General features: G+C 45.0%; 2 protein-coding genes across 4 annotated transcripts in view; one reads left to right on the top strand and one right to left on the bottom strand.

Annotated features, from left to right (window-relative positions):
- The window catches only part of DPAGT1 (dolichyl-phosphate N-acetylglucosaminephosphotransferase 1), a 20,105-nt gene extending 5,904 nt beyond the window's left edge, over positions 1-14,201 (top strand). For 2 of the 3 annotated variants that reach the window (XM_078782146.1, XM_078782148.1), the window contains exons 5-9: positions 328-412; positions 7,098-7,286; positions 10,044-10,131; positions 10,364-10,519; positions 13,659-14,201. In XM_078782146.1, coding sequence (XP_078638272.1) covers positions 328-412; positions 7,098-7,286; positions 10,044-10,131; positions 10,364-10,519; positions 13,659-13,724 — 584 coding nt within the window. In that variant the 3' untranslated portion in view covers positions 13,725-14,201. The remainder of the gene's footprint in view (positions 1-327; positions 413-7,097; positions 7,287-10,043; positions 10,132-10,363; positions 10,520-13,658) is intronic. The other variant, XM_078782147.1, reaches the window with a different exon arrangement.
- HMBS (hydroxymethylbilane synthase) lies at positions 14,098-26,952 on the bottom strand. Its single transcript, XM_068123029.2, has 14 exons — positions 26,560-26,952; positions 25,826-25,882; positions 25,498-25,570; positions 23,863-23,912; positions 18,280-18,335; positions 17,557-17,634; positions 17,207-17,284; positions 15,518-15,593; positions 15,317-15,433; positions 15,190-15,228; positions 14,974-15,093; positions 14,832-14,885; positions 14,660-14,737; positions 14,098-14,521 (listed from the first exon to the last, which is right to left on the bottom strand). Exons 1-14 carry the CDS (start codon positions 26,563-26,565, stop codon positions 14,342-14,344), a joined length of 1,062 nt encoding a protein of 353 aa, XP_067979130.2. The 5' UTR covers positions 26,566-26,952; the 3' UTR covers positions 14,098-14,341.

Here is a 26,952-nt window from a genome sequence, read left to right as displayed (position 1 = left end):
TGATAAACCCAGGCAGGAAATTTGGCAGGGGTCCCAGCACACAATGGCCTACTCTTCAAATTCCAGTTTAGATTTGAAGAACTTCACTTCTGAAAAGTGGAAGTGACGGCGAGACCTGCATCACTTTCTGAGGGATGGTGTGTTTTGAGATGCATCGCCCCCTGCTTGCACATCAGACTAGCAGTTTTCGAACACAGACTATACAGCTCGCAATCTTGCCAGCCCTATGTATTTGCATATGTTCTGCTTATTTTGATGCGTAATTGTCAGCTTCCTACAATGAATGTTTCAATCCTGCGTCTGTGCGTGTATTATTGCATGAGCCAGGAGATGCTTGGTACAGCCATCTTTTCTCACTATACTTCATGGTGCCTTTGCTGTGCACAACACTGGGTCTTCTCTACCATAACTGGTAAGGAACACCATGTGTGTGAATGGTATGCTTATTACGGATTCCAGTTGCTTGAAAAATGGTGTGTCATGGCAGAAAGATGGACTTGAGGCATCATGCCATATTTACCCCACATGCAAAGTGAAAAGTGGGGTTAAACAATTGCTTTACTTTGTCTGCCTATCTAATGGATGTCAGTCTATGAATGAGGAACTACTTAACATCAATTGAATGTTACATTTTGAACATGAATTAGAATGCAAACCTGCAGTTTAGCAGTACTTTGGCTCTGAATTTGGTAAATTGTATGGAATCTCATCCTTCCAAGTAAGCATGAGAACATATTAAGGTCATTGTATTCATCTGTCTGCCTGGCAGTTCAGCAAAATTGTAAATCATTCCAAACGGGAAACTTACTGTTTTTCGGGATGGCATAAAGGACGCAAACAACAGGCGTAAATAACTAATATAATATGTTAAGCTAGAAAGCATGCAAAAATGCAAAACCCGTCTGCTTGTACAGTATTCAACATAAACCTGATAACAGATTTAAAAAAAAAAAAAAAGTGTATATATATATATATATATATATATAAACATATGAAAATTGTTTTTTGTTTATGCATTCAGACCCTGCAAAAAACAGTGCAACCAAACTTTGCATGGCCTCCTTTTTTATCCAGAGGAAGGTCGAGAGCTATGTTCAGATAAAAACAAATGACCCAAATATATAACCAGATAATTGGTCTTCACGTCTTGGTCGGGTCTTGTGCTTATACACTGTCTGGGTTTTTTTCCTGAGTGTGATTGAGTAATATGTATTGTGCAGATTGTATGTTGAGGTTGTCGTGATTTGTTGTCAACAGCACACATTTAATCATTATAGTGTTTACACGTGCACCTGCTATTAAAAATATTGCTTTACACAGATTTATTATAATACCTCCGTGTTCAAGCCTAAAGTATGTTGCTTATATACCACCTGGACTTTTCCTCACAACGATTGGCTAATATGTTTTGTGAAGATCGTATGTTGAGGTCATTGTGATTTATTGTATTAAAAAAAATAAAAATAATAATAACTTAAAAGAAGGGAAAGTGGATGAAGAGCATTTTGCAATGCTCAAGATTGGTAAATATTTGAATACATATTTCATTAAATTTCCCCAGGCAATGCCATGAACTTCAGCTGATATATATATATATATATATACATATACGAGCAGAAGTACCCGGCATTGCCGGGCGGGGGAGGGGAGGGGAACGGGGGGGAGGGGAGAAGAGGGGGAGGGGAGAGGGGAGAAGAGGGAGAGGGGGGGGAGGGGAAAAGGGGAAAAGAGGGGGGGGAGAGGGGAAAAGAGGGGGGGGGGAGAGGGGAAAAGAGGGGGGGAGGGGGAGAGGAGTGGGGGGGAGGAGGAGGGTGAGGGATGGGAGGGGGAGGGATGGGAGGGGGGAGGGGTGGGGAAGGGGTAGGGCAGAAAGGAAGGGGTAGGGGGAAAGGGCGGGGGAGGGGAGGGGAGGGGGATGAGGAAGGGGTGGGGTGGAAAGGAAGGGGTAGGGGGGAAAGGGAGGGGAGGGGGGGGGAGGGGGGTGGGGAAGGGGTAGGGCAGAAAGGAAGGGGTAGGGGGGATGGGAGGAGCATGGGGGAAAGGGAGGGGTAGGGTGGAAGGGAGGGGCATGAGGGAGAGGGAAGGGAAAGGGGAGGAGGGGAAAGGGGAGGGGGGAAGGGGAGAGGGTAGGGTAGGGGGGAAGGGAGCGGGAGGGAGGGGGGGAAGGGAAGGGGGAGCGGGAGGGAGGGGGGGAAGGGAAGGGGGAGCGGGAGGGAGGGGGGGAAGGGAAGGGGGAGCGGGAGGGAGGGGGGAAAGGGAGGGGGAGCGGGAGGGAGGAGGGGAGGGGAGGGGAGGGATATAGATGGTTACTGGCAATTGATCACATCCACAAATGATGTAATCCACACAATTTATGTACTTTACATAACGTTAATAGGAATACATGGCCGTGTAGATGGGAAATACAGTTTGTTTGAAATAAATCACAAATATCAGATGAAAGTGAAAAAAAACCTATGTGGTGTGAATGGCAATGTTCCTCGCTGAAATGTGAAAAAACTGAATTACGTGCGAATGCATAACTGTGAGATTATGGCGGCAAAGTTGGAACATCACGTGATCGCTCTGAGCGAATCAGCGCGCTGCTCTGTGACCAGCTGAGATGCCGTGTATAATGTTCCTCGCTGAAATGCGCTGAGGTAAATATGAATAAAAAATTCGACATATTTTCACTTTTACGTTTTGGCTAACTCGCTCGCGAACCTGACCAAGATCCTGAGCAAGGATCGCTACGTTATGCTAACGCTACGTTAGCTACGTTACGTTACGCTACATTCGCTACATTATGGCTAAAAATATGGATCTAAAGATGAAAGGAAAAAAAACCTATGTGGTGTGAATGGCGATGTTCCTCGCTGAAATGTGAAAAAACTGAATTACGTGCGAACGCATAACTGTAAGATTATGGCGGCAAAGTTGGAACATCACGTGATCGCTCTGAGCGAATCAGCGCGCTGCTCTGCCATTCCGGTCATAATATTCCTCGCTGAAATGCGCTGAGGTAAAAATATGGGTAAAAAATATTGTTACGGACGCGGTTTAGATGTTATTTTGACCGAGCGGTTGGTATGACCGCGACCGAACAGTTATTCCCCGACTAGACCCCGATTCCACCCAGACGTTGACCAAATCGCGCTATGCTAAATCAATGATGGAAAGGACACAACGACTGGGATAGATGAAACGACGCAAGGGGTACAGTTCTCAAGACCTCCGGAGGAGGGTATAATTACAGTGGTGGAGAAAAGGGGGTAGATTACATGGTAGTGAGGTAAAGACACAGAAGAGATAGGCACTTAAATACAATCTTATCTTATCCCAGACAGACCACAGACAAACGGAACAAGGCTGACTTACACAGGGATTGATGGCAGGAAGGGACAGGTAGTCGATAGCACAAGGTGCACCTTGGCTCGGCGACAGGATAAAGCACGGTCCAGTCCAGAGTTGCGGGGAGGCCTCACAGCGCTCGGAGGGTACGTCTTTCTTGCTCCAAGCTCAGCGCGCATCTGACGTCACCTCCCTCTTCCTGCGCATGCTCAGCGGGGAGTGACACGCCCTCGGCTGGTTGGCTCCGCCCCCCTGGGGCCGGTCCGCCGCTTCCATTGGGTGCGGGGGTTACCAGGGCTCCGCCCTTGACGAGGAGCTGACAGGGAGCCCCTATTTGGTAACCCCGTCGAGCACATGTTCGATGGCGGCTCGTTGGGGAAGGCCTCATGCCCTCCCAACACCCCCTACCAACCAAGCCGGAGTGAGGACGCGCACTCCCTGTGCACGCCGCCGCCGTTGCTGTTGTTGTTGTTGCTGAACCGTGCGGAAGAGCTGCGGGGAGGTATTGGGAGGTCCTAAACTTCCTAACGGTGCCATACCATCACATTCTGGTGCAACGAAGGGTCAGAATTAATGGAAACGAGTCCTTAACTGACATAGACTAAGAATAACTAGCAAGATGTCCTATAGTTGTCTTACATGAGATGCGGGTGAACCTGGGCACGACATTTAAATGGGGGAAATAGGGGGAGGTCGGGTCTACAGAGTGTTGTTTACAGAAAATGGGACTAGGGAATGGGGGGATTGGGGATAGTTGGGAAGTATTGAGGAAATAGGGGAATATTTACAAGCGGATATGGATGGATGTAAATCCCATATCCGCAACAATATTATGAAATAAATTTTTAGGTCGACCATGTTCGTACCAGGCTCAATGGCCATGTTTGTGCCAAATATCAAGTTCGTGAGCCTCTCCGTTTAGGAGTCTATCGGTAACATTACACACACACACACAAACTGTGTTTTATACTGCCTCAACTGCCTCACACCGAGCTCGTCTTCACGCTGTTGAAACCAAAGCATTCAGAATCATTGGAATCTCCCGCGATGAAGCTAACTCCAAGGGCCTCTCACTCACTCACCGCAGGCAGGTTGGTGGTCTTTCCGTCTTCTACCGACTCCTCTCTGGCCTTGCCCCCCCCCCAGCTCTCTCTGGTCTTGCCCCCCCCCAGCTCTCTCTGGTCTCTGTCCCGCAAATATTCCTACAGGTCGCACAAGATCTGCCTGCAACCCTCTTATGGTTAAACTGCCAAAATCAAGACTCTCTGCTCACCTTCACTCCTTCATTCCTCTTTTCTCCCGCCTCTGGAACAAACTCCCTCACTCTCTTCAATCCCACTCCACCCTCCAGGTCTTTAAAACAGCTGTTCACCACCATCTCTTATCTTCCCCCATCCAAAACCTTGATCTTTTCTATCCCCGCTAATTTCACCCCAATTCCACTTTTTTGAAATACCAACTTCTGTCCTGGAAGTCCTTGGTGTCCTTGTGTTTTATACTTCTCCCACCCCCCCCCCTTCCCACGCCTCCTCCCCCCCCCCCCCGTCCCACGCCTCCTCCCCCCAAGCCCACTCCCTCCCACACATCTCCCTGGTCTTAAATGTTGTGTGCTCTCAAGTGTTTGTGTGCTTCCCATTCTCTTGTCTTCCGCTCCCTCTTTTTATATATTTTGTTTGTCTGGTTGATTTGTTTGTGAAGTAAATGTCAGCTCTTTCACGAGCCTCGATTCAGTATACAAAAAAAACAAAAAAAACAACAACTATTTTTGAGGTCAAAAGGTCAAAGGTAAACTCAAGGTCAAAGGTCTAAAATCATCTGAGGCTGGACAGGATTTTCACTACCTTCTCCTATTAGAAATATTAAGTTCAGTCAGTAGTGAGTAAACAACAACATGCATTTTAAAGGCCATTTTCCCTGCTAGAGCGGGGGTTAGCCTTGCGGTCCCCATGACGATCTTCTCCATTTTGCCCTATTTTCTGCATCTCTCCTTGTTAACCCCCTTGCCCGCATTTCTTCTTCCACCATCTTTAGCCAAGTCTTTCTCGGTCTTCCCCGTCTTCTACTTCCTTCTACATTCATTTCCATCACTCTTCTCAACCAGTCACTTTCATCCTTCCTCAACACATGACCAAACCATCTCAACCTGTTCCTCTTCACAGCATCAATCACAGGCTCTATTCCCATCATCTTTCACAATTCATCATTTGTCTTCCTCTCTCTCTCAACGATACTCTGCACATCCGTCGAACCATTCGCATTTCCACCCTTTCCAACCTTCGTTGCTGCTCTACGTTCATTACCCATGTCTCGCTCCCATAAATCATAACACTTCTCACACATGCAGCATACACCTTTCCCTTCAGCTTCAACGACACTCCCCTCATCATCAGCACGCCACTCAATTCCCGAAACTTCTTCCATGCACATCTCACTCGAGCAACCATTGCCGAGTCTGATCCACCTTCTCCATTCAGCATGTCTCAGAGGTAGCAAAATGTTTTCACACCTTCCAGCTTCACGCCGTCTCCAAGATCCAACTCAACATTTCCTCCATCTGCAGCTCCCTCTGTGCACACCTTACATTTGAATGTAGCTGCCACACTGGTTAATGACCCTCTCAGACCACTACATTTTTGATGAACCCACTCAGCGCACATTGTACACTGAATGGAGTTCACTCCGACACCCTTCCTACACACAGCACAGGGCCACTTCCCAGTTCTTTCCACCTCACCACATGCTTTACCACTTGCCATCACCTTCGTCTTTCCGATATTCACCTTCAGACCTTTTGTCTCCATACATTCCTTCCACGTGTTCATCTTTTCCTTCAGTCCATCCATACTTTCCGCAATCAACACCAGATCATCTGCATACAACAACTCCCACGGTAAACCCTCCTTTACGTTCTGAGCCAGCACCTCCATCACAGCTACAAATAGTAGTGGACTTGGTACCGACCCGTGATGCACTCCCACCTTCACCTCAAACTCACCACTGTTCCCGTCCTTCGTCCTTACAGCTGTGCGCGCTCTTTTGTACATTGCCATCACTACTCTGATCAACCATTCCTCCACTCCTAACTTCCTCAATGCCCATGTCAATACTTTGCGTGGAACCCGATCGAATGCTTTTCTCAGTCAGTCGTGAGTATGAGGGGGTATAATGGGGACAGAGTACTATTGGTTAGGAACACGAAAATTGGAGGCAAACAGAGTTGACATTCTGCCTTGTCACTGAAAACTCTGCTCAAGATGTCATTTGCGGTGAAAGGGATGGAGGAGGAATGTACATCAGAATTTTGGAAGATTTCATTTATTGTATTTATGTGGGAATTTTTTTTTGTTGTATATACATGATGAAAAGGTTACATGCATGATGCTGTTGTTTCATATGCAGCCTATGGCTGCTGGTTGCATCACTTTTTCTGGAAGTGTGGCTGTCGCTGATGCAGTGCCCTTGATGCCAGTAAGCTGTGCCTCATTTTCCGACCTCAGATGGATGGCAGGCTGAGTCAACCCCTGATGTTATTTCGATGGCATGACAGGGGCTCAAATTCAAGACCCTAAGATCTTAAGCAAACACCAGGCTTTGTACGATGCTATATTATAATCATTGCAACCGTCGAAATTATAAATGTCGAACATTGAATGATAAAAGTTCAACCAGCTTCACATGTGATGGCCTACTTTGCTTCATAGCTACTCATTCTAACTTGACCCCATGTGGTGGGTCGTGATCCCACTCAAGTCTGCCTTTATTTGCAGGTTCCCAGCAAATGTGTTTGTGGGTGACACCTTTTGTTACTTTGCTGGGATGGCTTTTGCTGTTGTTGGCATTTTGGGGCACTTTGGAAAGACCATGTTGCTGTTCTTCATGCCGCAATTGTTCAATTTTGCCTACTCCGCGCCACAACTCTTCCACCTCCTCCCCTGTCCAAGGCACCGCATACCTCGGTGAGTCGATCGATCAAATGTGACCGAGTGAAAGAGGTGAGTGAAGTTTTAGAAGCTTGATGGTGATACTGGGTAGTTCTGTCATCACTAACCCTAACAGTGACGGGGTTTGAAGTTGTGCGTGCATACATGCACAAATGCACCTGGATTTTTGACTATGCATGTATAACTTTCTAAAACAAAACGCTGATTTTGTAGATGTATATATATCTTTACTATAATTCACAGACCGCTGTGGTGGTTTGTGTGGTGTTTGTTACATGTACAGTATTGGGCCGATTACATCTAGACTTGCTACGTTAGCATAACCCCAATTAGTGTATAGGGGTGTTTTTGTTTTTATCAGTGGTCTTGCCTGGTGTTGGCTTAGCGGTTAGGGTGCCAGCTTGGGATCCTCGGATCCTGGGTTCGAATCCCGGTCGATCGCTGAATTAATGCCAGGGGGGTTGACTCAGCCTGTCATCCTTCCGAGGTCGGCAAATTGAGTACCAGCTTGCTGGGATGAATGATCCCGGTGTGTACCCCGGTTTAGAATAGGTACACCGTATCCCTGTGCATCGTAAGAGGCGACCAAGGGTTGGCGTCAGGAAGGGCATCAGGCCATAAAAACATTGCCTCAAACAGGGAACCATGATTGTCATGGGGCCCGCAAGGCTAACCCCCGCTCTAGCGGGGAAAATGGCCTTAAAACGATCATTCATTTAGTGGTCTTGGGTGGGGGAAGTGGAGCGGGTGGGTAGGAGGGGATGCAAATTCTCTGTAAATGTGTATCATGTAGCGCCGCCTCCAGGTGGGAGAGGGTCCCCATCCTTTACAGTACAGTATTCCTGCCCCCACGTTTTCCAGTGCAGTGTGGTGTTTTGAATTATAAGCAGTAGGCATGTTTTTTCTTTGTGCACATAACCCGGGTTATTACTTGCAAAATCGACGATGTTTCAAGTATATTGGTCGGTTGAGTTTGTTATTCTGTCTGTCACTTGCCTACAAGTCACAATTCTAAACCGATCGTCATGAAACTTCACCAAATTGTAGAGGTCATCACAATTGAGAAGCCAATTGATTTGGAGGTCTAAGGTCACCTGGAGGTCAAATTTTTAAAATCGCCATTTTTCATCCTATTAACTTAAATTGAACATCGTTTGCATATTGTCACTAAATTGGTAAACCAACTATTTGAGGTCAAAAGGTCAAAGGTCATGTCTAGGTCAAATTTCTAAAATCGTCAGTTTTCATCTGAAAAATCATCACTTTTCATTCTATTGACCGGAGCTTTTATCAAGACCGTCAATTTTAACCTTTATGAAATGGACAATTTGGATCAATGGCAACGGTTTTTTATGGGGGGATGGGAGGAGAGGGTTTCGAGTATCGTGCTCTGCATGACGTCTTCTTGTTTTACTTTATTTTTGGGAGCAATTGAGGGAGATGTCAGTTGCCTATACACCGCCCAAATAAAGGTATGTGTCAGAAAACGCGTTGCATGCTTCGAACAAGATCGCCCGTAAGGTGGGTACTCTGCTTGTATACATAAAACCCAATAACTTCCTTATTTACCACTGATCGATGTGGTAATGTCTTTATGGAAAGGAAAACGCTTTCTGTGGGCTTAGGGAACCCAGCTGAACCATTTGACCAAGCAGTGATGACGTTGGGGGTGGTTGTTTTGCGTCTACTGGATGAGGCACGTCTACACGCGACTGTCAAATGTCAGTGTCGCTCAATCTGTTTAGCAAAGTTTTCAATTTCACTATGAAAGGCATCAAAAAGTACAACGGCTCTTTTGGCCAGCAAGTGGATTGAAAAAAACCCAACGATTAGGTCAAGGGACCCGGTCAGTGGAGATGACGCATCACTTCTCCCGAGATATTCAGTGGCCAAACTGGATGCATGGATAGCTCCCCAAGACACTTCCCTCAACACTGATGCATGTAAAATTATTTATGTGCACATTGTTAATGTAACTTTTTTTTGATTATTATTAGCTCACCTGGAACGAAGTTCAGGGGAGCTTATGTGATGGTGCGTGGTCCGTCCGTCAGTCCATAAACACTTGAAACTTCTTCTCCGAAACCGCTGATGGGATTGCGTCCAAATTTGGCACAAATTATATTTGTTGTGTTGTGACTAAAATTTGTTCACGGCATAAAAAAAAAAATCGGGTTCTAAGGGGGTCTACCGGGGGTCAAAGTGGATCCAGGTTGTTCGTACATAAAGAGATCGTACAACCAGCCCTGTAAGAACACAAATAATAATAATAATAATAATACATTTATTTTATATAGCGCTTTTCAAGAAGCCCAAAGACGCTTTGACAGAGTACAAAAAACAAGTGCAAAAAGACAAGAATCAATAGGTAAATAATCAAAGCAAAAGGAAGAAGGAGAAGAGATAGTCAGGGGTTAAATGCTGTGGGTTAAATGTTGAATGCAGTGTTGAACAGGTGGGTCTTGAGTGATGTTTTGAATGTGGTGAGTGAGGAGGAGTCTCTGATGGTGTGAGGTAGTGAGTTCCAGAGGGTGGGAGCAGCGATGGAGAAGGCCCTGTCCCCCCAGGATCTGAATTTGGTCCGGATGGGGGGGGGGGGGGGTCAGGAGGTTGGTACCAGCAGAGCGGAGGTTGCGGGTGGGAGTGTGTCTGGAGAGGAGGTCAGCAAGGGGGATCAAATAGTCAAACAATGGGAATCTCCCAATGATTGTGGCTGTTTAGGTCTCCGGGACTGTTGCTTTGGAGTTTTAAAGGATTGTTCTGTTATGCCAGGTTTGATAGGACAAGTGGGAAGCTGGACGTGAGTTTTGCCCGAGCCAAGGTCGACGACATTTCTCTGCTTGGCCATCTTGTGTTACGGGTATGATTCTCCAATGAAATTTGCGACTAATAATGTTGTAAATGTGATTGTTTTTGAAAGGATATTCTGTCCATATCGATTCAACTAAATGTCAGGTATTGCAGTGACCAGAGTCCTTAGATGAATTACATTTTGTACAGTCCGTTGATGAACTACATCAAAAAAAAATTAACATTTTTGATTTGCAAACCTAAAGAGTGTAAAGCACTTGTTACTTTGCCCTGACTGGCAGATAGGTGATTGCACTGGTTTGATAAGTGTGCGGTGGAAGGTGGACCCAGACGAGGCATATGTGGAGTTTGGAAACCTGACCTTGCTGAACCTCCTGCTGTTACACTTCGGGCGTGTACACGAGCGCACACTCACGCTGCGCACTCTCTCTGTGCAGGTGGTATTCCCAGCTCAACCTTCCACCTTAACCTTTGCACTCGCTCACTTCTGATTAACTTTTATCATTTACAATTGAGATTGTGAATTGAATCACAACTTTTATTCAGCGCAGATGAGTGAGGTCTTGTGTTCTACTCCATGTTTGTTTCCTGATCTGTCACCAGAGTGCTTCATTCAAAGAATGGGTAATGCATCATGGAATACAGAGTGGACATTAAGTTCGCTGTCCCATCTGCGTATTCAATGGTGAATGGTGTAGATTCCATGATACCTGACATTGCCCATTGTTGTACCTTGGTCATATTTGACTAAAGCCGTTGCCTTAGCACCTTGCCATCAGGTGATGTAAATGGTAACGTCCTACCTCTTGTCACCACAAGAATTTTGCTTTGAAATTGGGAGCTGGAACACCTGAATCAAACATTTTACCCCACAATCAAAATTAATTGTATTCCTCTTTATAAGCAAGCAAAATGTGGCGATGTACAGTCGCGTGAAAAAGTAAGTACACCCCATGTAAAGTTTTGACCTTTTCAACATATTTCAACATACAGCTATTTGATCTTCATTTCAACAATATTGATAGATAAAGGTGATATAATATAACAAATATCATGAAACATTTACATTTTGTAGTCCATTGTATAATTTAAATAAACATAAATGCAAATTTCGCATGTGGACAAAGTAAGTACACCCCTACATTTATCACTACTTCAAATACCGAAAATTAGAATCAGGTGCACCAGCTCAGGTGCAAATGATTAGAACATCGTTAGAGAGGATCTTGGAGGTACCTGTCTTATTTAAACCTCAGACATTTAGTTTGGTTTGCTCTTTGTTGTTGAAGTGTGCGGCGTCACCATGCCTAGATCAAAAGAGCTCTCTGAGGCCTTCAGATAGAAGGTTATAGATGCCTACGAGTCTGGGAAGGGATTTAAAAAGATCTCCAAACAATTTCAAATCAATCATTCGACTGTCCGGAAGATCATCTATAAGTGGAGAAGATTCCAAACAACGGCCAACTTGTTCAGGCCAGGCCGCCCCAGCAAGTTCAGCCCGAGAGCAGACCGCAAGATGCTGAAAGAAGTCTTGAAGAACCCCAGAATGTCATCACGGGACCTACAGGTAGCTCTTGCCACTGTTGATGTCAAAGTGCACGAGTCTACCATTAGAAAGAGGCTGCATAAATTTGATCTACATGGGAGGTGTGCCAGGAGGAAACCTTTGCTGTCCAGAAAGAACATCAGGGCAAGACCAAAGTTTGCCAATGAACACCTCGGCAAAGACCAGCACTTCTGGAACAACGTGCTCTGGACAGATGAGTCAACGGTACAGCTATTTGGCCACAGTACCAGAAGACATGTTTGGCAAAAACCAAAGACAGCATTTGACCACAAGAACCTGATACCAATTGTAAAGCATGGTGGTGGAAATATTATGGTTTGGGGCAGCTTTGCTGCATCAGGGCCTGGGCAGCTCACCATCATAGAATCCACTATGAATTCTTCATTGTACCAGAGGGTGCTTGAGGATAATGTGAGGCCATCTGTCAGAAAGTTGAAGCTCAAACGAAGGTGGACCTTGCAACATGACAATGACCCTAAACATACCAGTAAATCCACCAAGGAATGGCTGAAAAGAAAGAAATAGAGGGTTCTGGAATGGCGAAGTCAAAGCCCGGATCTAAATCCCATCGAGATGTTGTGGAGGGATTTGAAACGAGCTGTGCATGCAAGAAACCCCTCAAACATCGCATAGCTGAAAGAATTCTGCATGGAGGAGTGAGCAAAAATTTCTCCCAGTCGATGTCAGAGACTGGTAGACAGTTATAAGAAACACCTACTTGAGGTTGTCTGCCAAAGGGGGCAATACCACCTATTAGAGCAAGGGTGTACTTACTTTTTCCACATGCGAAATTTGCATTTATGTTTATTTAAATTATACAATGGACTACAAAATGTAAATGTTTCATGATATTTGTTATATATCACCTTTATCTATCAATATTGTTGAAATGAAGATCAAATAGCTGTATGTTGAAATATGCTGAAAAAGTCAAAACTTTACATGGGGTGTACTTACTTTTTCACGTGACTATTACCGAAGGTGGATGGAGGTTGTTTTTACCCCTTTCTCGTTGTGACGTTTTCGGATGAAATTTGGCGGAGGTAACGTATGTGACAAGGACGAAATGATTAGATTTTGGTGGAGATCCGGATCTGGGTCCGGCTGGTAGAATTTTTTCAGTGATTCTTCTCCATTGGGAGATGGGGCCAAAAACGATACATAGCAGAATATATCAAAAAGTTATGGATGGATTTGGACGAAATTTGGTGGAGAGGTGTGACAACATCTATTTGATTTTGGTGAAGATCTGAATTTGGATTCGGATGTAAGAATTATTTAATTCTCAAGTGATTCTTCACCATTGAGAGATGGGGCTAAAACCGATACATAGCACGACATTAAAACTAGAGGTTCCAGGGAACCTGAACTCAACTGGTCTATATCAATATGGTTAGAATATGCATAATAAAACCACAAACTATATAGTTTATATGTGCTAAAAATATATGACAAAAATTGATTCTTCAATATGGCCGCCCTTCCGCGCCCATTTTTGGGCATGCAACGCCCAAATGCAATCCCAAACTAGTTTGTCTTAAAGATGCTGCATTAACACGTTTCATCAAATATGATCAATATTTGTGACTTTTAGAGCGTAGACGTCGAATTGTTGACAGACAGACGGACGACGGACACTGAGTGTCGACAAAAACTCAGCTGTACATAGTCCAGTTGAGTTAAAATGTTATGGGCGAGTTATGAATAAACTTCGTGGATGAGTTGGGTTGGTGACAAGAACAAGCCGATTAGATTTTGGTTCAGGTCCAGATCCGGCCTATCGGTGGAATACAAAACGTAAACTGTTCAGCCTGGTGGAGGTATGCGCTCTACCGAGTGCCGTTCTAGTTTATAATTTTTGTTTCCAGTCAGTCACATTTTCTGTACTGGTGGGTGGGTTTTCTGATGCCATTTTAACCTATATATGATCCCCACCCCTTGTAAAAACTATTTTCTCAAAATGTGTGCTCAAACCTCACACCCATTATCTTATTTCAACTTCTGCGCAGGTGCTGGGAAGTGTCTTGGCGTTTACTATTCGCTACCCCCTGGCACGCATATTCTACGAGTCATGATGGACAAGATGTCAAGTAAAGTCATCGTTTAACCGATCTTAAATTGCACGATTATGCCTTCATACCCATTCCTACCAAATTGCCAACTTTAGTCATCTGTCCCCATAACCTCTAACTTTCCAGCATAGCTGCAAGCTGATTCACATACCCACCATGTTTGGGTGAATGTTGAGGTTTGATATCCCTCTCGACAAGGTTTATTTTTTTTTGCACTTTTATCGAGTGGCCTTGTTGCAGATAGTTTGTAAAATCAGAAGAGTGGTAAGGTTGTTTTGTTTTTTTTAACTAGCATGCTTTCCACACCAGTTTAAAGAATAAGGAAATGGAGTATAAAGCTGCAATTTAAATGGAAGTGAAGAAATGAGGCAAAAAATAAACTTAAACAGATGTTCACTTTATAAAAAATACTATTTGAATTGTGATTTTAAAAAATCTTCAGTCTAACAATCAGCCTGAATAAAGTGAGGTAACTCCTAAGATTGTCAAGTCTTGCCCACCATCGCATTTGGCTGCTTGGATTCTGGTTGGGAATATACCCTCTATTTAGTGTTGAGCACTGTGGGTGAAAGCTCAGAAACACTGGGCAAATGGAACTCTATTTGTACCAAAGCTGACAATCAAGTAGAAGCATTTTCAATTCGGGCCTGCTCTAGCACTGTGGCGGCTCCTTTTCCCAGCAGCCTCTGTGCCAGGGACGTTCCCAACCAATCGGCAGAAGCAAGTTCTGCCAATGACGGAGTGGTCAAGGAAATCCCTACACGGGATGCAAAGTTTGCTTTGACCTCATTTCCAATGCCCTGAAACAATAGAACAATCTTTGTCATGTACAGTTAAATAAATTTCACCACTTGATACAGTTAATTGTTCGATACATTTGTTTTGGCAAATACTGGAGTCGAGTGCAGCATAGTATAAACCATGGAAAAAAAACGAACCTTTGTAACATCAACCACCATTTTATCATCCATGGCCTGTGTTCCATCCAGGCTCAAAATGACTCCCATGAGGGAGAGCTGGGAGGGGAGTGGGATCGTGCAAGAAGCATTAACAATGTCGAGAGATTTAATCTTCAGCACATCTCACCGATGTATTCTTACTCCATTTTACCTGGTCATTTTCAAGTTCAGAATGAACAGCCACTGGTACACTGCACCCCCCTTCCTGGGGAGGGGGAAAGTACAGCAAGTTAAAGCATGCACACACACACACACACAAACACTACACTTTGCAGAGAACAAGAGCAGCATACAAGTTTACGGAGAAAGGCCCTCTCGGCTATGCAGCGCAGGGCAGTTGACTGGTCGGTCAGCATGCTCAGTTGACTTAAAATGATGTCGTCTCCAACTCTTGTCTCCACTGCCAAAGCACCCTTGGTGTGCACATGAGGTAAAATCGATAAACCAATCTAAATGAGTCAAAATACACCATTCCTAATAGATAGTTTCAATGTGAAGTACCACCTTACCTGTCCAACAGCATACATGCAGATGTCAGGGCTGAGAAGCTGAAAAAGCAAAGCAAATGGTCACACAAAGGCAGTAAATGGTTGTATGTGCTATGCAAACCATTTGATGCAAAAACATGGTACATACTTGGGAGATACGGTGCGCCCAGCCCATACGGATGAGGCCAGCAGCTGCTAATACTAGCGCAGCATATGGACCACCCTCGGCATCCAGCTTCCGCAGCCGCGTATTTAGGTTTCCCCGCTGATGTCAAAGTTAAAAATACAAAGTCAAATGAACAAGTTTATTTTGCAAATAATTTGACCAGTGCAGGCGAGGTTAGGATACAACATCTTTGAAGACAAGATGAGGGTAGAGACGACGTAGTTGCGCCACACGCCTCAGTGAACTCGTCCCGATCACGCTGTGGGGAAAAGGACAAAACCAAGACTCGATAGCAATCGCACAAGTTGTTTATTGTTTTACTCCACCAAGTGCAAGGGTGTTGAACACATTCTTTATTAAAGACAAGATGAATTATTAAATGAGAGAGTGCATATAACGCCTTACTCCACAGTCTTGAGAGATGTGGGAAACGGTCTTTTTTCACCTCTTCCTTTGTGTTTCCGAGCACGATCTATATTAGCTTTTTTCGTGAACTTTGAATAACAGGAGCAATGGCAATCATGTTATTGTAGCTACATGGTTCGTTCTAGTTACTTGGTGAAAACCCGGTGGGTCGTTTCAACGTGACTAATGGCCAGTTGTGTTGGGCATCCCAGGGCAGATTACGGGTCTTTTCACCCAGCAAGGCGTTGTGCTAATTGGTACCACACGCTTTGTCTCTAATTATGGCAGAGCAAACTCAGAGACGTGTGGCATGGTCGGGACATACGGTGTCAATTGCTGCAGCCAATTAAACCCTCAACATACTTCCCTATTTACAAATAATAATAATAAATCTTTATTGTCCCATATTCAGGGAAATTATTCTTTGGATCATGATCACGACGACGTAAATTCACCCTGAGACAAAGTGTATTTAATTGCAAATGATGGCACATGAGGGATGGGAATACAAAAAGAACCAATAACAATAAATGGCGATCAGGCAAAAGCCCTTACCCACAACTGAACATACGTGCCCACAAAACCAACGAATGATTAGAAACCTTACTTATTTAACTTAATAGGCCTCTTGCACCACAGGGAATAGAGCAGAGAGGCGACTGGACAGAAAATACCCTTGCTGTGTCTGGCTGGGGGTGAGGGAGGCTGTGGAATGAATGAATATGAAAATGTGTCATGTAGCGCCACTCCAGGTGGGAGAGGGTATTACAAGTCCCACCCTTTACAGAACAGTACTCCTGTCCCCATGTTTTCCAGTGCCGTGAGGCGTTTTGAATTACACGTTTGTATAAAAATAACATAACCCCCCCTAGCTGCTCCTGTAAGGGGTACTTCTTGTAATTTGTTAAACAGACCAAATAATCTCCAACTTGGACATGCACAGTTAAGATCGAAAAAATAAACTTGTGATAAATTACATTGCTCAAGTTCAGTTGTGTGTGCATGTCAAGTCCGTTGGCCTTGCAGCATATACCTCAAACTATGGGCTGTGCGGGCAAACCCATCCAGGAATGGGTGTGAATAACTGAAATAATCCAGAGTCAAGGTACAAAATCAACTTGGGGTTATTAGATGTACAAATGTTGCAGTTGATCTTAGACAACTTTGTCAAACTGTACTTAAGGCTAATTGAAGTGCAATTTTGAAATTGTTTTTTGTGCAGACAGACCGACACACAGACAACCTCTCCCATCAGGAAAGGATGAGGCCAAAAATAATACCAAAGCATAGATAATATTTCAGGTTTTACTCAGTGTGGAGTGTGGAGAAGCAGGGAGGGGAGGAGGGGGCAGGGGTTGAATTGACTGTGTACAACCAAGTAAAAACTTGAATCAATTGAAAAATGAAAATAATAATTTGATTCGATCAAGTGGATAAAATGAAACTCGTGTATAAACACTTAGTTACCTTCCCACAGGCAACATAGCCAATGGCTTTCCATCATGCTGTTCAGCCAGCACTACAGCATCGCGAGGGTCTTCACGTCTGGGGAAAAATTGGAATTGGAGAGAGAAATCATGGAGTTTTACTGTTTATTCCATGACAGCACAGTAATACACTAATGAAAAGTGTATGGGTAATTAATGATCAAGTACCACAAACTAGTCATACATATCAAACCACAAACGGTAACAACTGTGTGTCCGTGCACCATATGCAGCATCATAATGGCTCCACTATCCATCATGTGACTGCAGTGGCAATCAGTCCCCTCCCCAATAAATCATCATGTTGTGGGTTGACAAGGTGCAAAGTACTTCAGAATTGTGCCAATGCAGAAGCCTGCAGGTAGGGCGGTTGGCAGGTCTTTCAAGGAGTGAACAACGAGGTCAACTCTGGGTGGAGAAACAAAGTTACATATTAAATGATAAAGTCCATAAGTTAATTCAAAACAGGATAACTCCTCAAATCCTTTGCTTTCTTCAAACAATAACTTGTTGCGAACCACCAACTACATCTCTTTATGTTGCGATTCAAGTGCTGCCAGCTGCCTAGGTATCGGAAATGCTGCATCAATCGATGGTACTGCTGCCATGGCCTTCTGCAATATATCAGGCCTGACTCGGATAATTTTCCAAAATCTCGGATAATCTACACAAATGGGTCATCATGAAATGACCAACTTTCTTGCCCAACCTGTCCTGCTTATCTTCAGCCTGACTTGATTCCTATGATCACAATCTTAATACAGGTTGCAATTTCATTTGTTGTAGTCAGAAAACTTCTAACGCACCACCTGTATAGTATGCCAATTTGCACAGACTGACTGGCAAGTTCATTGATCCGCTAATTGCATTCTGACGGGTCTCTCACCTCAGTACTTGAAAGCCTGTGAACCCTCCCACCACCCTTCCCCTCCTACTCCTACGACATGCAAACACGGTGAATGTACCCCCCCACCTTCCTCCACTTCTCCTTCCCTAACCCTCCTCCCTCCCAAAAGTGAATGTAATTGAAAATTAAATATATATCAAACTTGCTCTTTCTGCTCCAAGGCCCTCTCCAGCTCCTTTGTAAAAAGGCTTTTTTCACCAATCTGCAGAAATCCAAATGGGTTAAATATCAAATTAATCATCAGTACTCTTATCACTCAAACATGAGTGCATTTTCACAAATCACAATACGTGGTGAATGGCAATTTCTACTTCATTTGCAAAATGTATTTCCTATTTGCTTATCTTTGAACGATTACTTCAACTGTTTCCCACAAAATTCACAATACTGTCGCGTATACGGCCCTACACCGCCTTGCTTCCCGACGATCGGGGCGTGCGTGTGGGAGGATGCAACCTCTTCCATGGCCATTAAAAGGATGGTGGAATGGGAGTTGGAATAGCGTGCTGCTGTGTTGAGGACCGATTGACTCTCCGATTCGTCCGGTTTGACGGGAAGAACGAGACAAGACATATTACACGGTCCGAGATATTACAGGTGTCGACAGTCTTACAGCAGGGCACAACATTAACGAGTACAGATCCATAGTTACAGGCGTAAAATGGCAAAACTGCACGGACACAAATTGGGGTCGATACCTTATTTCTGTCTGACACTCCTGCTCCCGCCTCTCCTCTCCCCATTAACGTAACAATAAATGACTTTCTGTGCAGTGCATGTTGGCAGCTGTTGCTGATTACGCACTTTCATTATACTCCCCTATTCAATTTCTGGAAAGTCTATTTCTGAAGACTTCCAATATACCCCACCCATCTCTCCCAAAAGGATAGGTCTATTTGCCCCAATTTCATATAGTGAACTCCTCAAGTGGGCTTGTTGTGGAGAGGAATAGACTACGGAACACACATGGTTGTATTTCCTGACAGACGGTTTGCATAATTGCTAAAGACTCGAGGCGACTGCTTGTTACACATTACAAGATTGATGATATTAATGGGCCAACAGCATCATGTATTTTTGTACAAATTCATACATATCTATGATTCCGCAAAAACCACATCAAACAGATCTCGGTGAAAACCTTGATTTTTAAGCGGTGAAGCCATTTCCGATATTTGGCAATGTCCTTCCATCCGTCCATCAAAAATGAAGAACCTTTCAAACACACCGTGTTTAATCTTGAAGCGTTCTAAAGTGTAATTCTAATGAGTTTCGTTCATTTCTAGGTTTTGGCTATTTAATATTCAAAATGCCAAACTGAACCGCTTCCTTCGAATATGGGCGCAATTTTTTTTTTTTTTTTACCTACCCGAAGGTGTAAGGAGGTTATGATTTTTTCCTGTTTGTCTCTGAACAGCATATCTCAATTATGGACAGATGCGGACGAAATTTGGTGGAGAGGTTGGGTAAGTGATAAGAATTTTCAATCAGTTGAATTTCAATCAATAAATTGACAAGAAATAAGGATTCGATTTTGGTGAAGATCTGGATCTGTATGCGCGAATGTTTTTAAGTAATTCTTCACCATTGATGGCAAGTGGTAAAGCATGTGGTGAGGTGGAAAGAACTGGGAAGTGGCCCTGTGCTGTGTGTAGGAAGGGTGTCGGAGTGAACTCCATTCAATGTACAATGTGTGCTGAATGGGTTCATCAAAAATGTAGTGGTCTGAGAGAGTCATTAACAAGTGTGGCAGCTACATTCAAATGTAAGGTGTGCACAGAGGGAGCTGCAGATGGAGGAAATGTTGAGTTGGATCTTGGAGACGGCGTGAAGCTGGAAGGTGTGAAAACATTTTGCTACCTCGGAGACATGCTGAATGGAGAAGGTGGATCAGACTCGGCAACGGTTGCTAGAGTGAGATGTGCATGGAAGAAGTTTCGGGAACTGAGTGGCGTGCTGATGATGAGGGGAGTGTCGTTGAAGCTGAAGGGAAAGGTGTATGCTGCATGTGTGAGAAGTGTTATGATTTATGGGAGCGAGGCATGGGTCATGAATGTAGAGCAGCAACGAAGGTTGGAAAGGGTGGAAATGCGAATGGTTCAGTGGATGTGCGGAGTATCATTGAGAGAGAGGAAGACAAATGATGAATTGCGAAAAATGATGGGAATAGAGCCTGTGATTGATGCTGTGAAGAGGAACAGGTTGAGATGGTTTGGTCATGTGTTGAGGAAGGATGAAAGTGACTGGTTGAGAAGAGTGATGGAAATGAATGTAGAAGGAAGTAGAGGACGGGGAAGACCGAGAAATACTTGGCTAAAGATGGTCGAAGAAGAAATGCGGGCAAGGGGGTTAACAAGGAGAGATTTTTTTTTTTTTGTATACTGAATCGAGGCTCGTGAAAGAGCTGACAACCGCGAGGGAAAGACAGCACAGGGGGACCACGAGGGAAAGACAGCACAGGGGGACCACGAGGGAAAGACAGCACAGGGGGACCACGAGAGAAAGACAGCACAGGGGGACCACGAGGGAAAGACAGCACAGGGGGACCGCGAGGGAAAGACAGCACAGGGGGACCGCGAGGGAAAGACAGCACAGGGGGACCACGAGGGAAAGACAGCACAGGGGGACCGCGAGGGAAAGACAGCACAGGGGGACCATGAGAGAAAGACAGCACAGGGGGACCGCGAGGGAAAGACAGCACAGGGGGACCGCGAGGGAAAGACAGCACAGGGGGACCACGAGGGAAAGACAGTACAGGGTGACCACGAGGGAAGGACAGCACAGGGGGCCACGAGGGAAAGACAGCACAGGGGGACCGCGAGGGAAAGACAGCACAGGGGGACCGCGAGGGAAAGACAGCACAGGGGGACCGCGAGGGAAAGACAGCACAGGGGGACCGCGAGGGAAAGACAGCACAGGGGGACCGCGAGGGAAAGACAGCACAGGGGGACCGCGAGGGAAAGACAGCACAGGGGGACCGCGAGGGAAAGACAGCACAGGGGGACCGCGAGGGAAAGACAGCACAGGGGGACCGCGAGGGAAAGACAGCACAGGGGGACCGCGAGGGAAAGACAGCACAGGGGGACCGCGAGGGAAAGACAGCACAGGGGGACCGCGAGGGAAAGACAGCACAGGGGGACCGCGAGGGAAAGACAGCACAGGGGGACCGCGAGGGAAAGACAGCACAGGGGGACCGCGAGGGAAAGACAGCACAGGGGGACCACGAGGGAAAGACAGCACAGGGGGACCGCGAGGGAAAGACAGTACGCAGAAAATAGGGCAAAATGGAGAAGATTGTCATGGTGACCGCAAAGCTAACCCCCGCTCTAGTAGGGAAAATGGCCTTTAAAATGCATGTTGTGTTGTTGTTGTCTTCACCATTGAGAGATGGGGCTAAAAATCAATATATAGCACGATATTTCAAAGAGTTGTGGACGGATTATGACAAAACTTGGTGAATGAGTTGGGGAGGTGACAAGAACAAGCCCATTAGATTTTGGTTCAGGTCCAGATCCAGATTTTGGTTCAGGCTTATGTGTGGGATACAAAACAAACTGTTCAGCCTGGTGAAGGTATGCGCTTCTACTGAGTGCCGTTATAGTTTTGTCCTGTCCAAGTTCCAAATTAATTTATAGGGGGTGTAAGGTCACAGACAATTAGTTTGCAATTCATATATAAACTAGATCCTGGGTATATTCATATATATATAAACCTGGTGTTGGCTTAGCGGTTAGGGTGCCGGCTTGGGATCCTAGGATCCTGGGTTCGAATCCTGGTCGATCGCTAAATTAACACCAGGGGGGTTGACTCAGCCTGTCATCCTTCCGAGGTCGGCAAATTGAGTACCAGCTTGCTGGGATGAATGATCCCGGTGTGTACCCCGGTTTAGAATAGGTACACCGTATCCCTGCGCATCGTAAGAGGCGACCAAGGGTTGGTGCCAGGAAGGGCATCCGGGCATAAAAACATTGCCTCAAACAGGGAACCATGATTGTCATGGGGCCCGCAAGGCTAACCCCCGCTCTAGCAGGGAAAATGGCTTTAAAACGATCATTCATTCATTCATATAAACTAGAAAATAGAATTTGACACAAATGCATCAATGGATATTGGATACGTCTTTGCCCACGTTGTATGTCAACCCAATATTACATTTGATCTCAATTAAACGACAGAGAGAGAGAGAGAGAGAGAGAGAGAGAGAGAGAGCGGAAACAAACATCAGAGGCTTCTAACTTGAGTTATAATCTGCAAAATGATTTTCAAAGGGCACATTTGCCTGTTGAACCCAAAATTGAGAAGTCGGTTAATATTTACTGCAGTCCGTAATTGTACCGGGTTTGGTCGAATTCCCATAAGCGGTTGATAAGTAATTGTGGTAACAAATATCTGCTACACATGCAGAGACGGCTGCAAAGACATGAAATTAAGACAAACGATGCAACAGCCACATCAGGTATTTCTAAAGCCGCGGTATCTCACAATCACCACTTGCTGTCGCAAATGAATGTTGCGTCGAAGATAAGAGCACTTCAATTCACAATACTTGGGCAACGTCTCCACAAGTTTATCTTTTCGCAATCGTACACCGTGCTTGTCATTGTGGACAATCGGTCTGGCCACCGCCCACACCATGCAAAAGACAGCAGTCATGTGAGTTTGTGCTATGTGGTGATAGGTGAACAACTCACAAATATAAAACGTTGAGCTTATTTAATCACCGATTGATTAAAAGCTGTCGGATATCGTATTGCCTGCCTTAACACGGCAAGTTCTCAGTTTCACAAGAATGCCATTGGCTTATGGAATATCCTGGAGAACTATTTGTGCGGCTGTCTTGAAAGCACCGAACTGCCACACTACACGTGCTGTTCTGGTGCAACATGAAGTCTGTTTGGGCAACGTACAATATCATACCACATAATTATCGAAACATTGCAGCGTGCAATCACGGAAGACATAATTCACATTGTTAAATGCATTACAATTTCATCAATATTGATAGTTTAGTGGAATGTAAAATTGCCATGACTTGGACCAAACTAAAGACTAAAATTTACATGAATGTCACCAGGAGTCGGCCATGACTTGGACCGAACTAGATGACGAAAATTTCTAATTTTGAACGAGATGTAATAAGATTTAGGAAATTACTTGACAAGAATACAATTTCAAACAGGAAAGAACAATCAGAGGTTGCAGACCTTCGCCAGGACGTGTTTTTAGTGGTTTTAAAGGCTTTTGTGTTAAAACAATTATGGCGGCCGAACCACGTGACAGATGACGTCATTCCTTTTTTCCACCAAATTATCCATAGATGACGCTCAAGAAATTTCATCTTGTTCGGATGAAGTTTTGTACTTGTCGAATTATGACGTCATAATGGACGCACCTATGACATCATCATTAACATATATTATTCTCCATTGAGAGTTCTTTACAATGAGCCATGTCATTTTTTTCTATGCAGCGCTTTCGGAGATATAGAGGTGCATATTTTGGGGGGTTTTCCAAGATGGCGCCCCACCACGTGACCCATGATGTCATAATTATCATTTTAAAAATTCTACAGGAGGAGTTGCACCGATGGTGAAAGTTTCCTGTCAATCGGACCAACGGTTGCAGAGAAAATCATATTTATTCTGTGCGGACAAACAAACAGACAGATAGACAAAAACTCAAATGCAATACCCTCTCTCTGGCGAGGTTAAAAATGTACAAGCACTCACTTTGGAAAGAGCAACATCGAGGATTTGATCTCCCGTTGTCGTCATAGCAACTGTGGAGACAAATAACACAAACGAGCCCAATTTTTGTCAAAATATGTAATTAACATGGACACTTTTTTTTAACAAAAGCAACTTCTTTCGTCTCAGGGTTCATAGAGACAGAGCACAGCCATCTCCTCCATCCTTACATTTAACCTTTATTAACCCTTCCTATACCAACCCTCTTACCTTTGGGTTGCAGTCTTTCCTGCCATACTCTTTTCATGTTCATTCGTTCCCATGCGATCCCACTGCCAATTCATACCCTCTAACCTTACTCCTTCATGAGCCTTGATCTTGAAGAGAAAAATAAAGAAATAATTCACAATACATGTTTAACAGGTAAATTGTTTGATTGAATTGCCGATTGCAAAATAACAACACAATAAGAGGTCATGTGACGTGGGTACAATGGGCCTTGTGAATGAAAACAATGTCGAAGTTTCACAACAAATGTATCCATTTCATGGCCTCCAACGAACAGGGTTCTAGAACTTTCTGAGACATCAGATATTGCGATACAAAGACGTTTTGCAAAGCACAGCGAGTGGAACACGACCAGGGGGGGGGGGTGTGGGGGGGTGAGAGTGGGGCAGATAAGGCAAGCAGCAGCCGATAAGCGCAGACAGCGCTTGAGAAAGCCTTTCAGGACCTAGGAACCCCCCACGCCCTCTGCACAGCTCGGTTCGTTCGCCAAGGAAAGCAGGGATGTTTCGGTTGGGCAGTGGGAAGGAAAATAAAACGGGCAAAGAAAGAATGGCACAAGAAGAGCTTGCGATTTGGCCTGAATCTCAAAAGCACATGCGGTTAAACTAATCAGGAACACCAACACACAATGACCTGTTATTATTACAAAGACCGACCACCTTCCCCAAGAATGTTAGAGTCACCTGCTTTTACCTGACTGGATAGTCTTCAAAAAATTAAACTTTTCCTTTATATTTATCATTTTAAACACCTTGCAACTATTCCTGAAAAGATGCAATGCACCACAGGCAACACAACCATTCGATTGTTACTGAAAAATATACATGCTGCACATGAGCAAGTACGCAACATTACGACTGTAACCACGAAATTATTTCCTCCATCTTGTGAAGGCCACAACAGACCAGGCTTGACTTTCGAGTGCAGAGTATTTGGGCGGGAATTTCATTCATTCACAATGTCGTGATAGGTCCCCTACTCTTCAGGAACGACAGCGTGGGGTCTTGAATGTACACCGACGACCATCTCTAGGAGACGTGACACCCAGTTTAACGTCCATCCGAGGGACGGCACACATCGATTAATCACCCTGCCTGTGAAACACCAGGATGGCAGTTTATAGGTGGGTTGGGATTCAAACCCAGGGTAGAGGGCCGATGTGAGTGCACGTACCACAGGGTTATCCGGGCCGAAAAACAGACATTAAAAAATAATTCCATCAAACAATAGTAAACGGACGCCGCACATAAAGTTCCATCATTTACGGCCATGCACAAGTTGTTGGAGAATTCATAAACCCAACGGTGAAACGAAATGACTGGATTTGGTTTTACATCTTGGCATAATCCATCGGAACTACCATAACACGTCGTTACTTCATCATCGTACCGATTTCGTAAGTGACGTCAGGGTTTTCCGCTTTTAACTTCTCCACAACCAAATCCGTCTGGATTCGTGCTAACTGTAAAAACAAAAGGGAGGAAAGGTCGGTTCATCACGTCCGCGAGTACACTCGGGCTCACGTTAGAAACACGGCGAGTCAGACCATGGTGAAATCACGAGATACTCATCTGCAAGACAACAATGGAGATATGCGTTTCAAACTTCACAATCTCCACCACCAGCATTCGGCGGCTGTAAGTCAGAGTTGCCCAAACGTTCTCCCCCATCAGATCGCAGACCGAGTCCCCATCGCGGGATGGCCGAGCACACTTACCTGGCTCTTTCGTGTTCCAACACGCACCACCCGCACCTCCTCCGTACGTTCCGCACTCTGCAGGAAAAATTAAAAAAAATTAATCCCATAATTGAAAACCAGTTCATGACGAGCATGGCATCCCCATCAGAGCAAACATGGATCCTGAGATCTCAGGTACAAATCCTTAACTTCATATGCAGCTCAGGACTCCAGGTGGCATCACTGGCTGCGGTTGTGCCGCTGATGCAGTGCCCCCTATTACCAGCACACCGGTGCTCATTTCACCGAGCTCGGAGGGAGGAACAGGCCGAGTCAACCCACCTGGTGTTAATTCAACGATTCACCTGGATTCCGAACTCAGGACCTTAGGATCCACAAGTCAGCCACCCTAACCGCTATTTCTCGATAGCCTACATATACACACACCTGCACAAGCCCATGCTGCATACAGTACACACCTTTATACAAAGTTTTGGGCAAAGCGTCTCGATATCGATGATGAGATCAACCCTTATCATCTTTATCAGATCTACTTTCCCAAGCAAGTTCTGCATGCGAGGAGCAATGACCGATCTTTCCGATCATCCGACAAAACACGGGTTTTGTTTGCACTGCAGGTGCTGCCACAAAGATCAAAGCCTTACGGCTACGCGGTCAGTCGACGGTCACCGAGGGGTTAACGAAAGAGCGCCATCATTGCGGCCTAGTGAACCACCCCAAAGCACCCACGCGTGAGGGTGATCGACACTCACCTCCATTTGCTCACGGAATGAACTGGGGTCGTGTCACCTGAATGAAGGAACCGGCGCGGGTCACCCACGACCTCCACGAACGCGCCCAAAGCCGTTTCGACCCCGGGTTTGACTCCGCCTCTCGGCTCTCGCACCAGGGAATAGCCAATCTGAGCCATTCGCCAATCAGAAGCTCGACCAAATGGGATCGAAAATCCGCCATGGCTCCGTCACGTTCACATACGGCTCGTTTATTTAACCTCCAAGTTTCCTTGTTTTGTTAGAAATACAATTATATCGGTATTCATTGAAAACTCGTGGCTTTTCATTTATTACGTACGCAACTATCACAATGGCGCCATTTCTGATCCCACCATCTCTCGTGATTCGTGACTCCAATGAGTTTGATCTCTC

The sequence above is a fragment of the Myxine glutinosa genome, chromosome 7, assembly GCF_964187855.1.
Source record: "Myxine glutinosa chromosome 7, kmMyxGlut1.1, whole genome shotgun sequence".
Taxonomy (NCBI): domain Eukaryota; kingdom Metazoa; phylum Chordata; class Myxini; order Myxiniformes; family Myxinidae; genus Myxine; species Myxine glutinosa.
The sequence above is the reverse complement of the archived record's forward strand: the minus strand, read 5'-3'. Positions and strand labels throughout refer to the sequence as shown.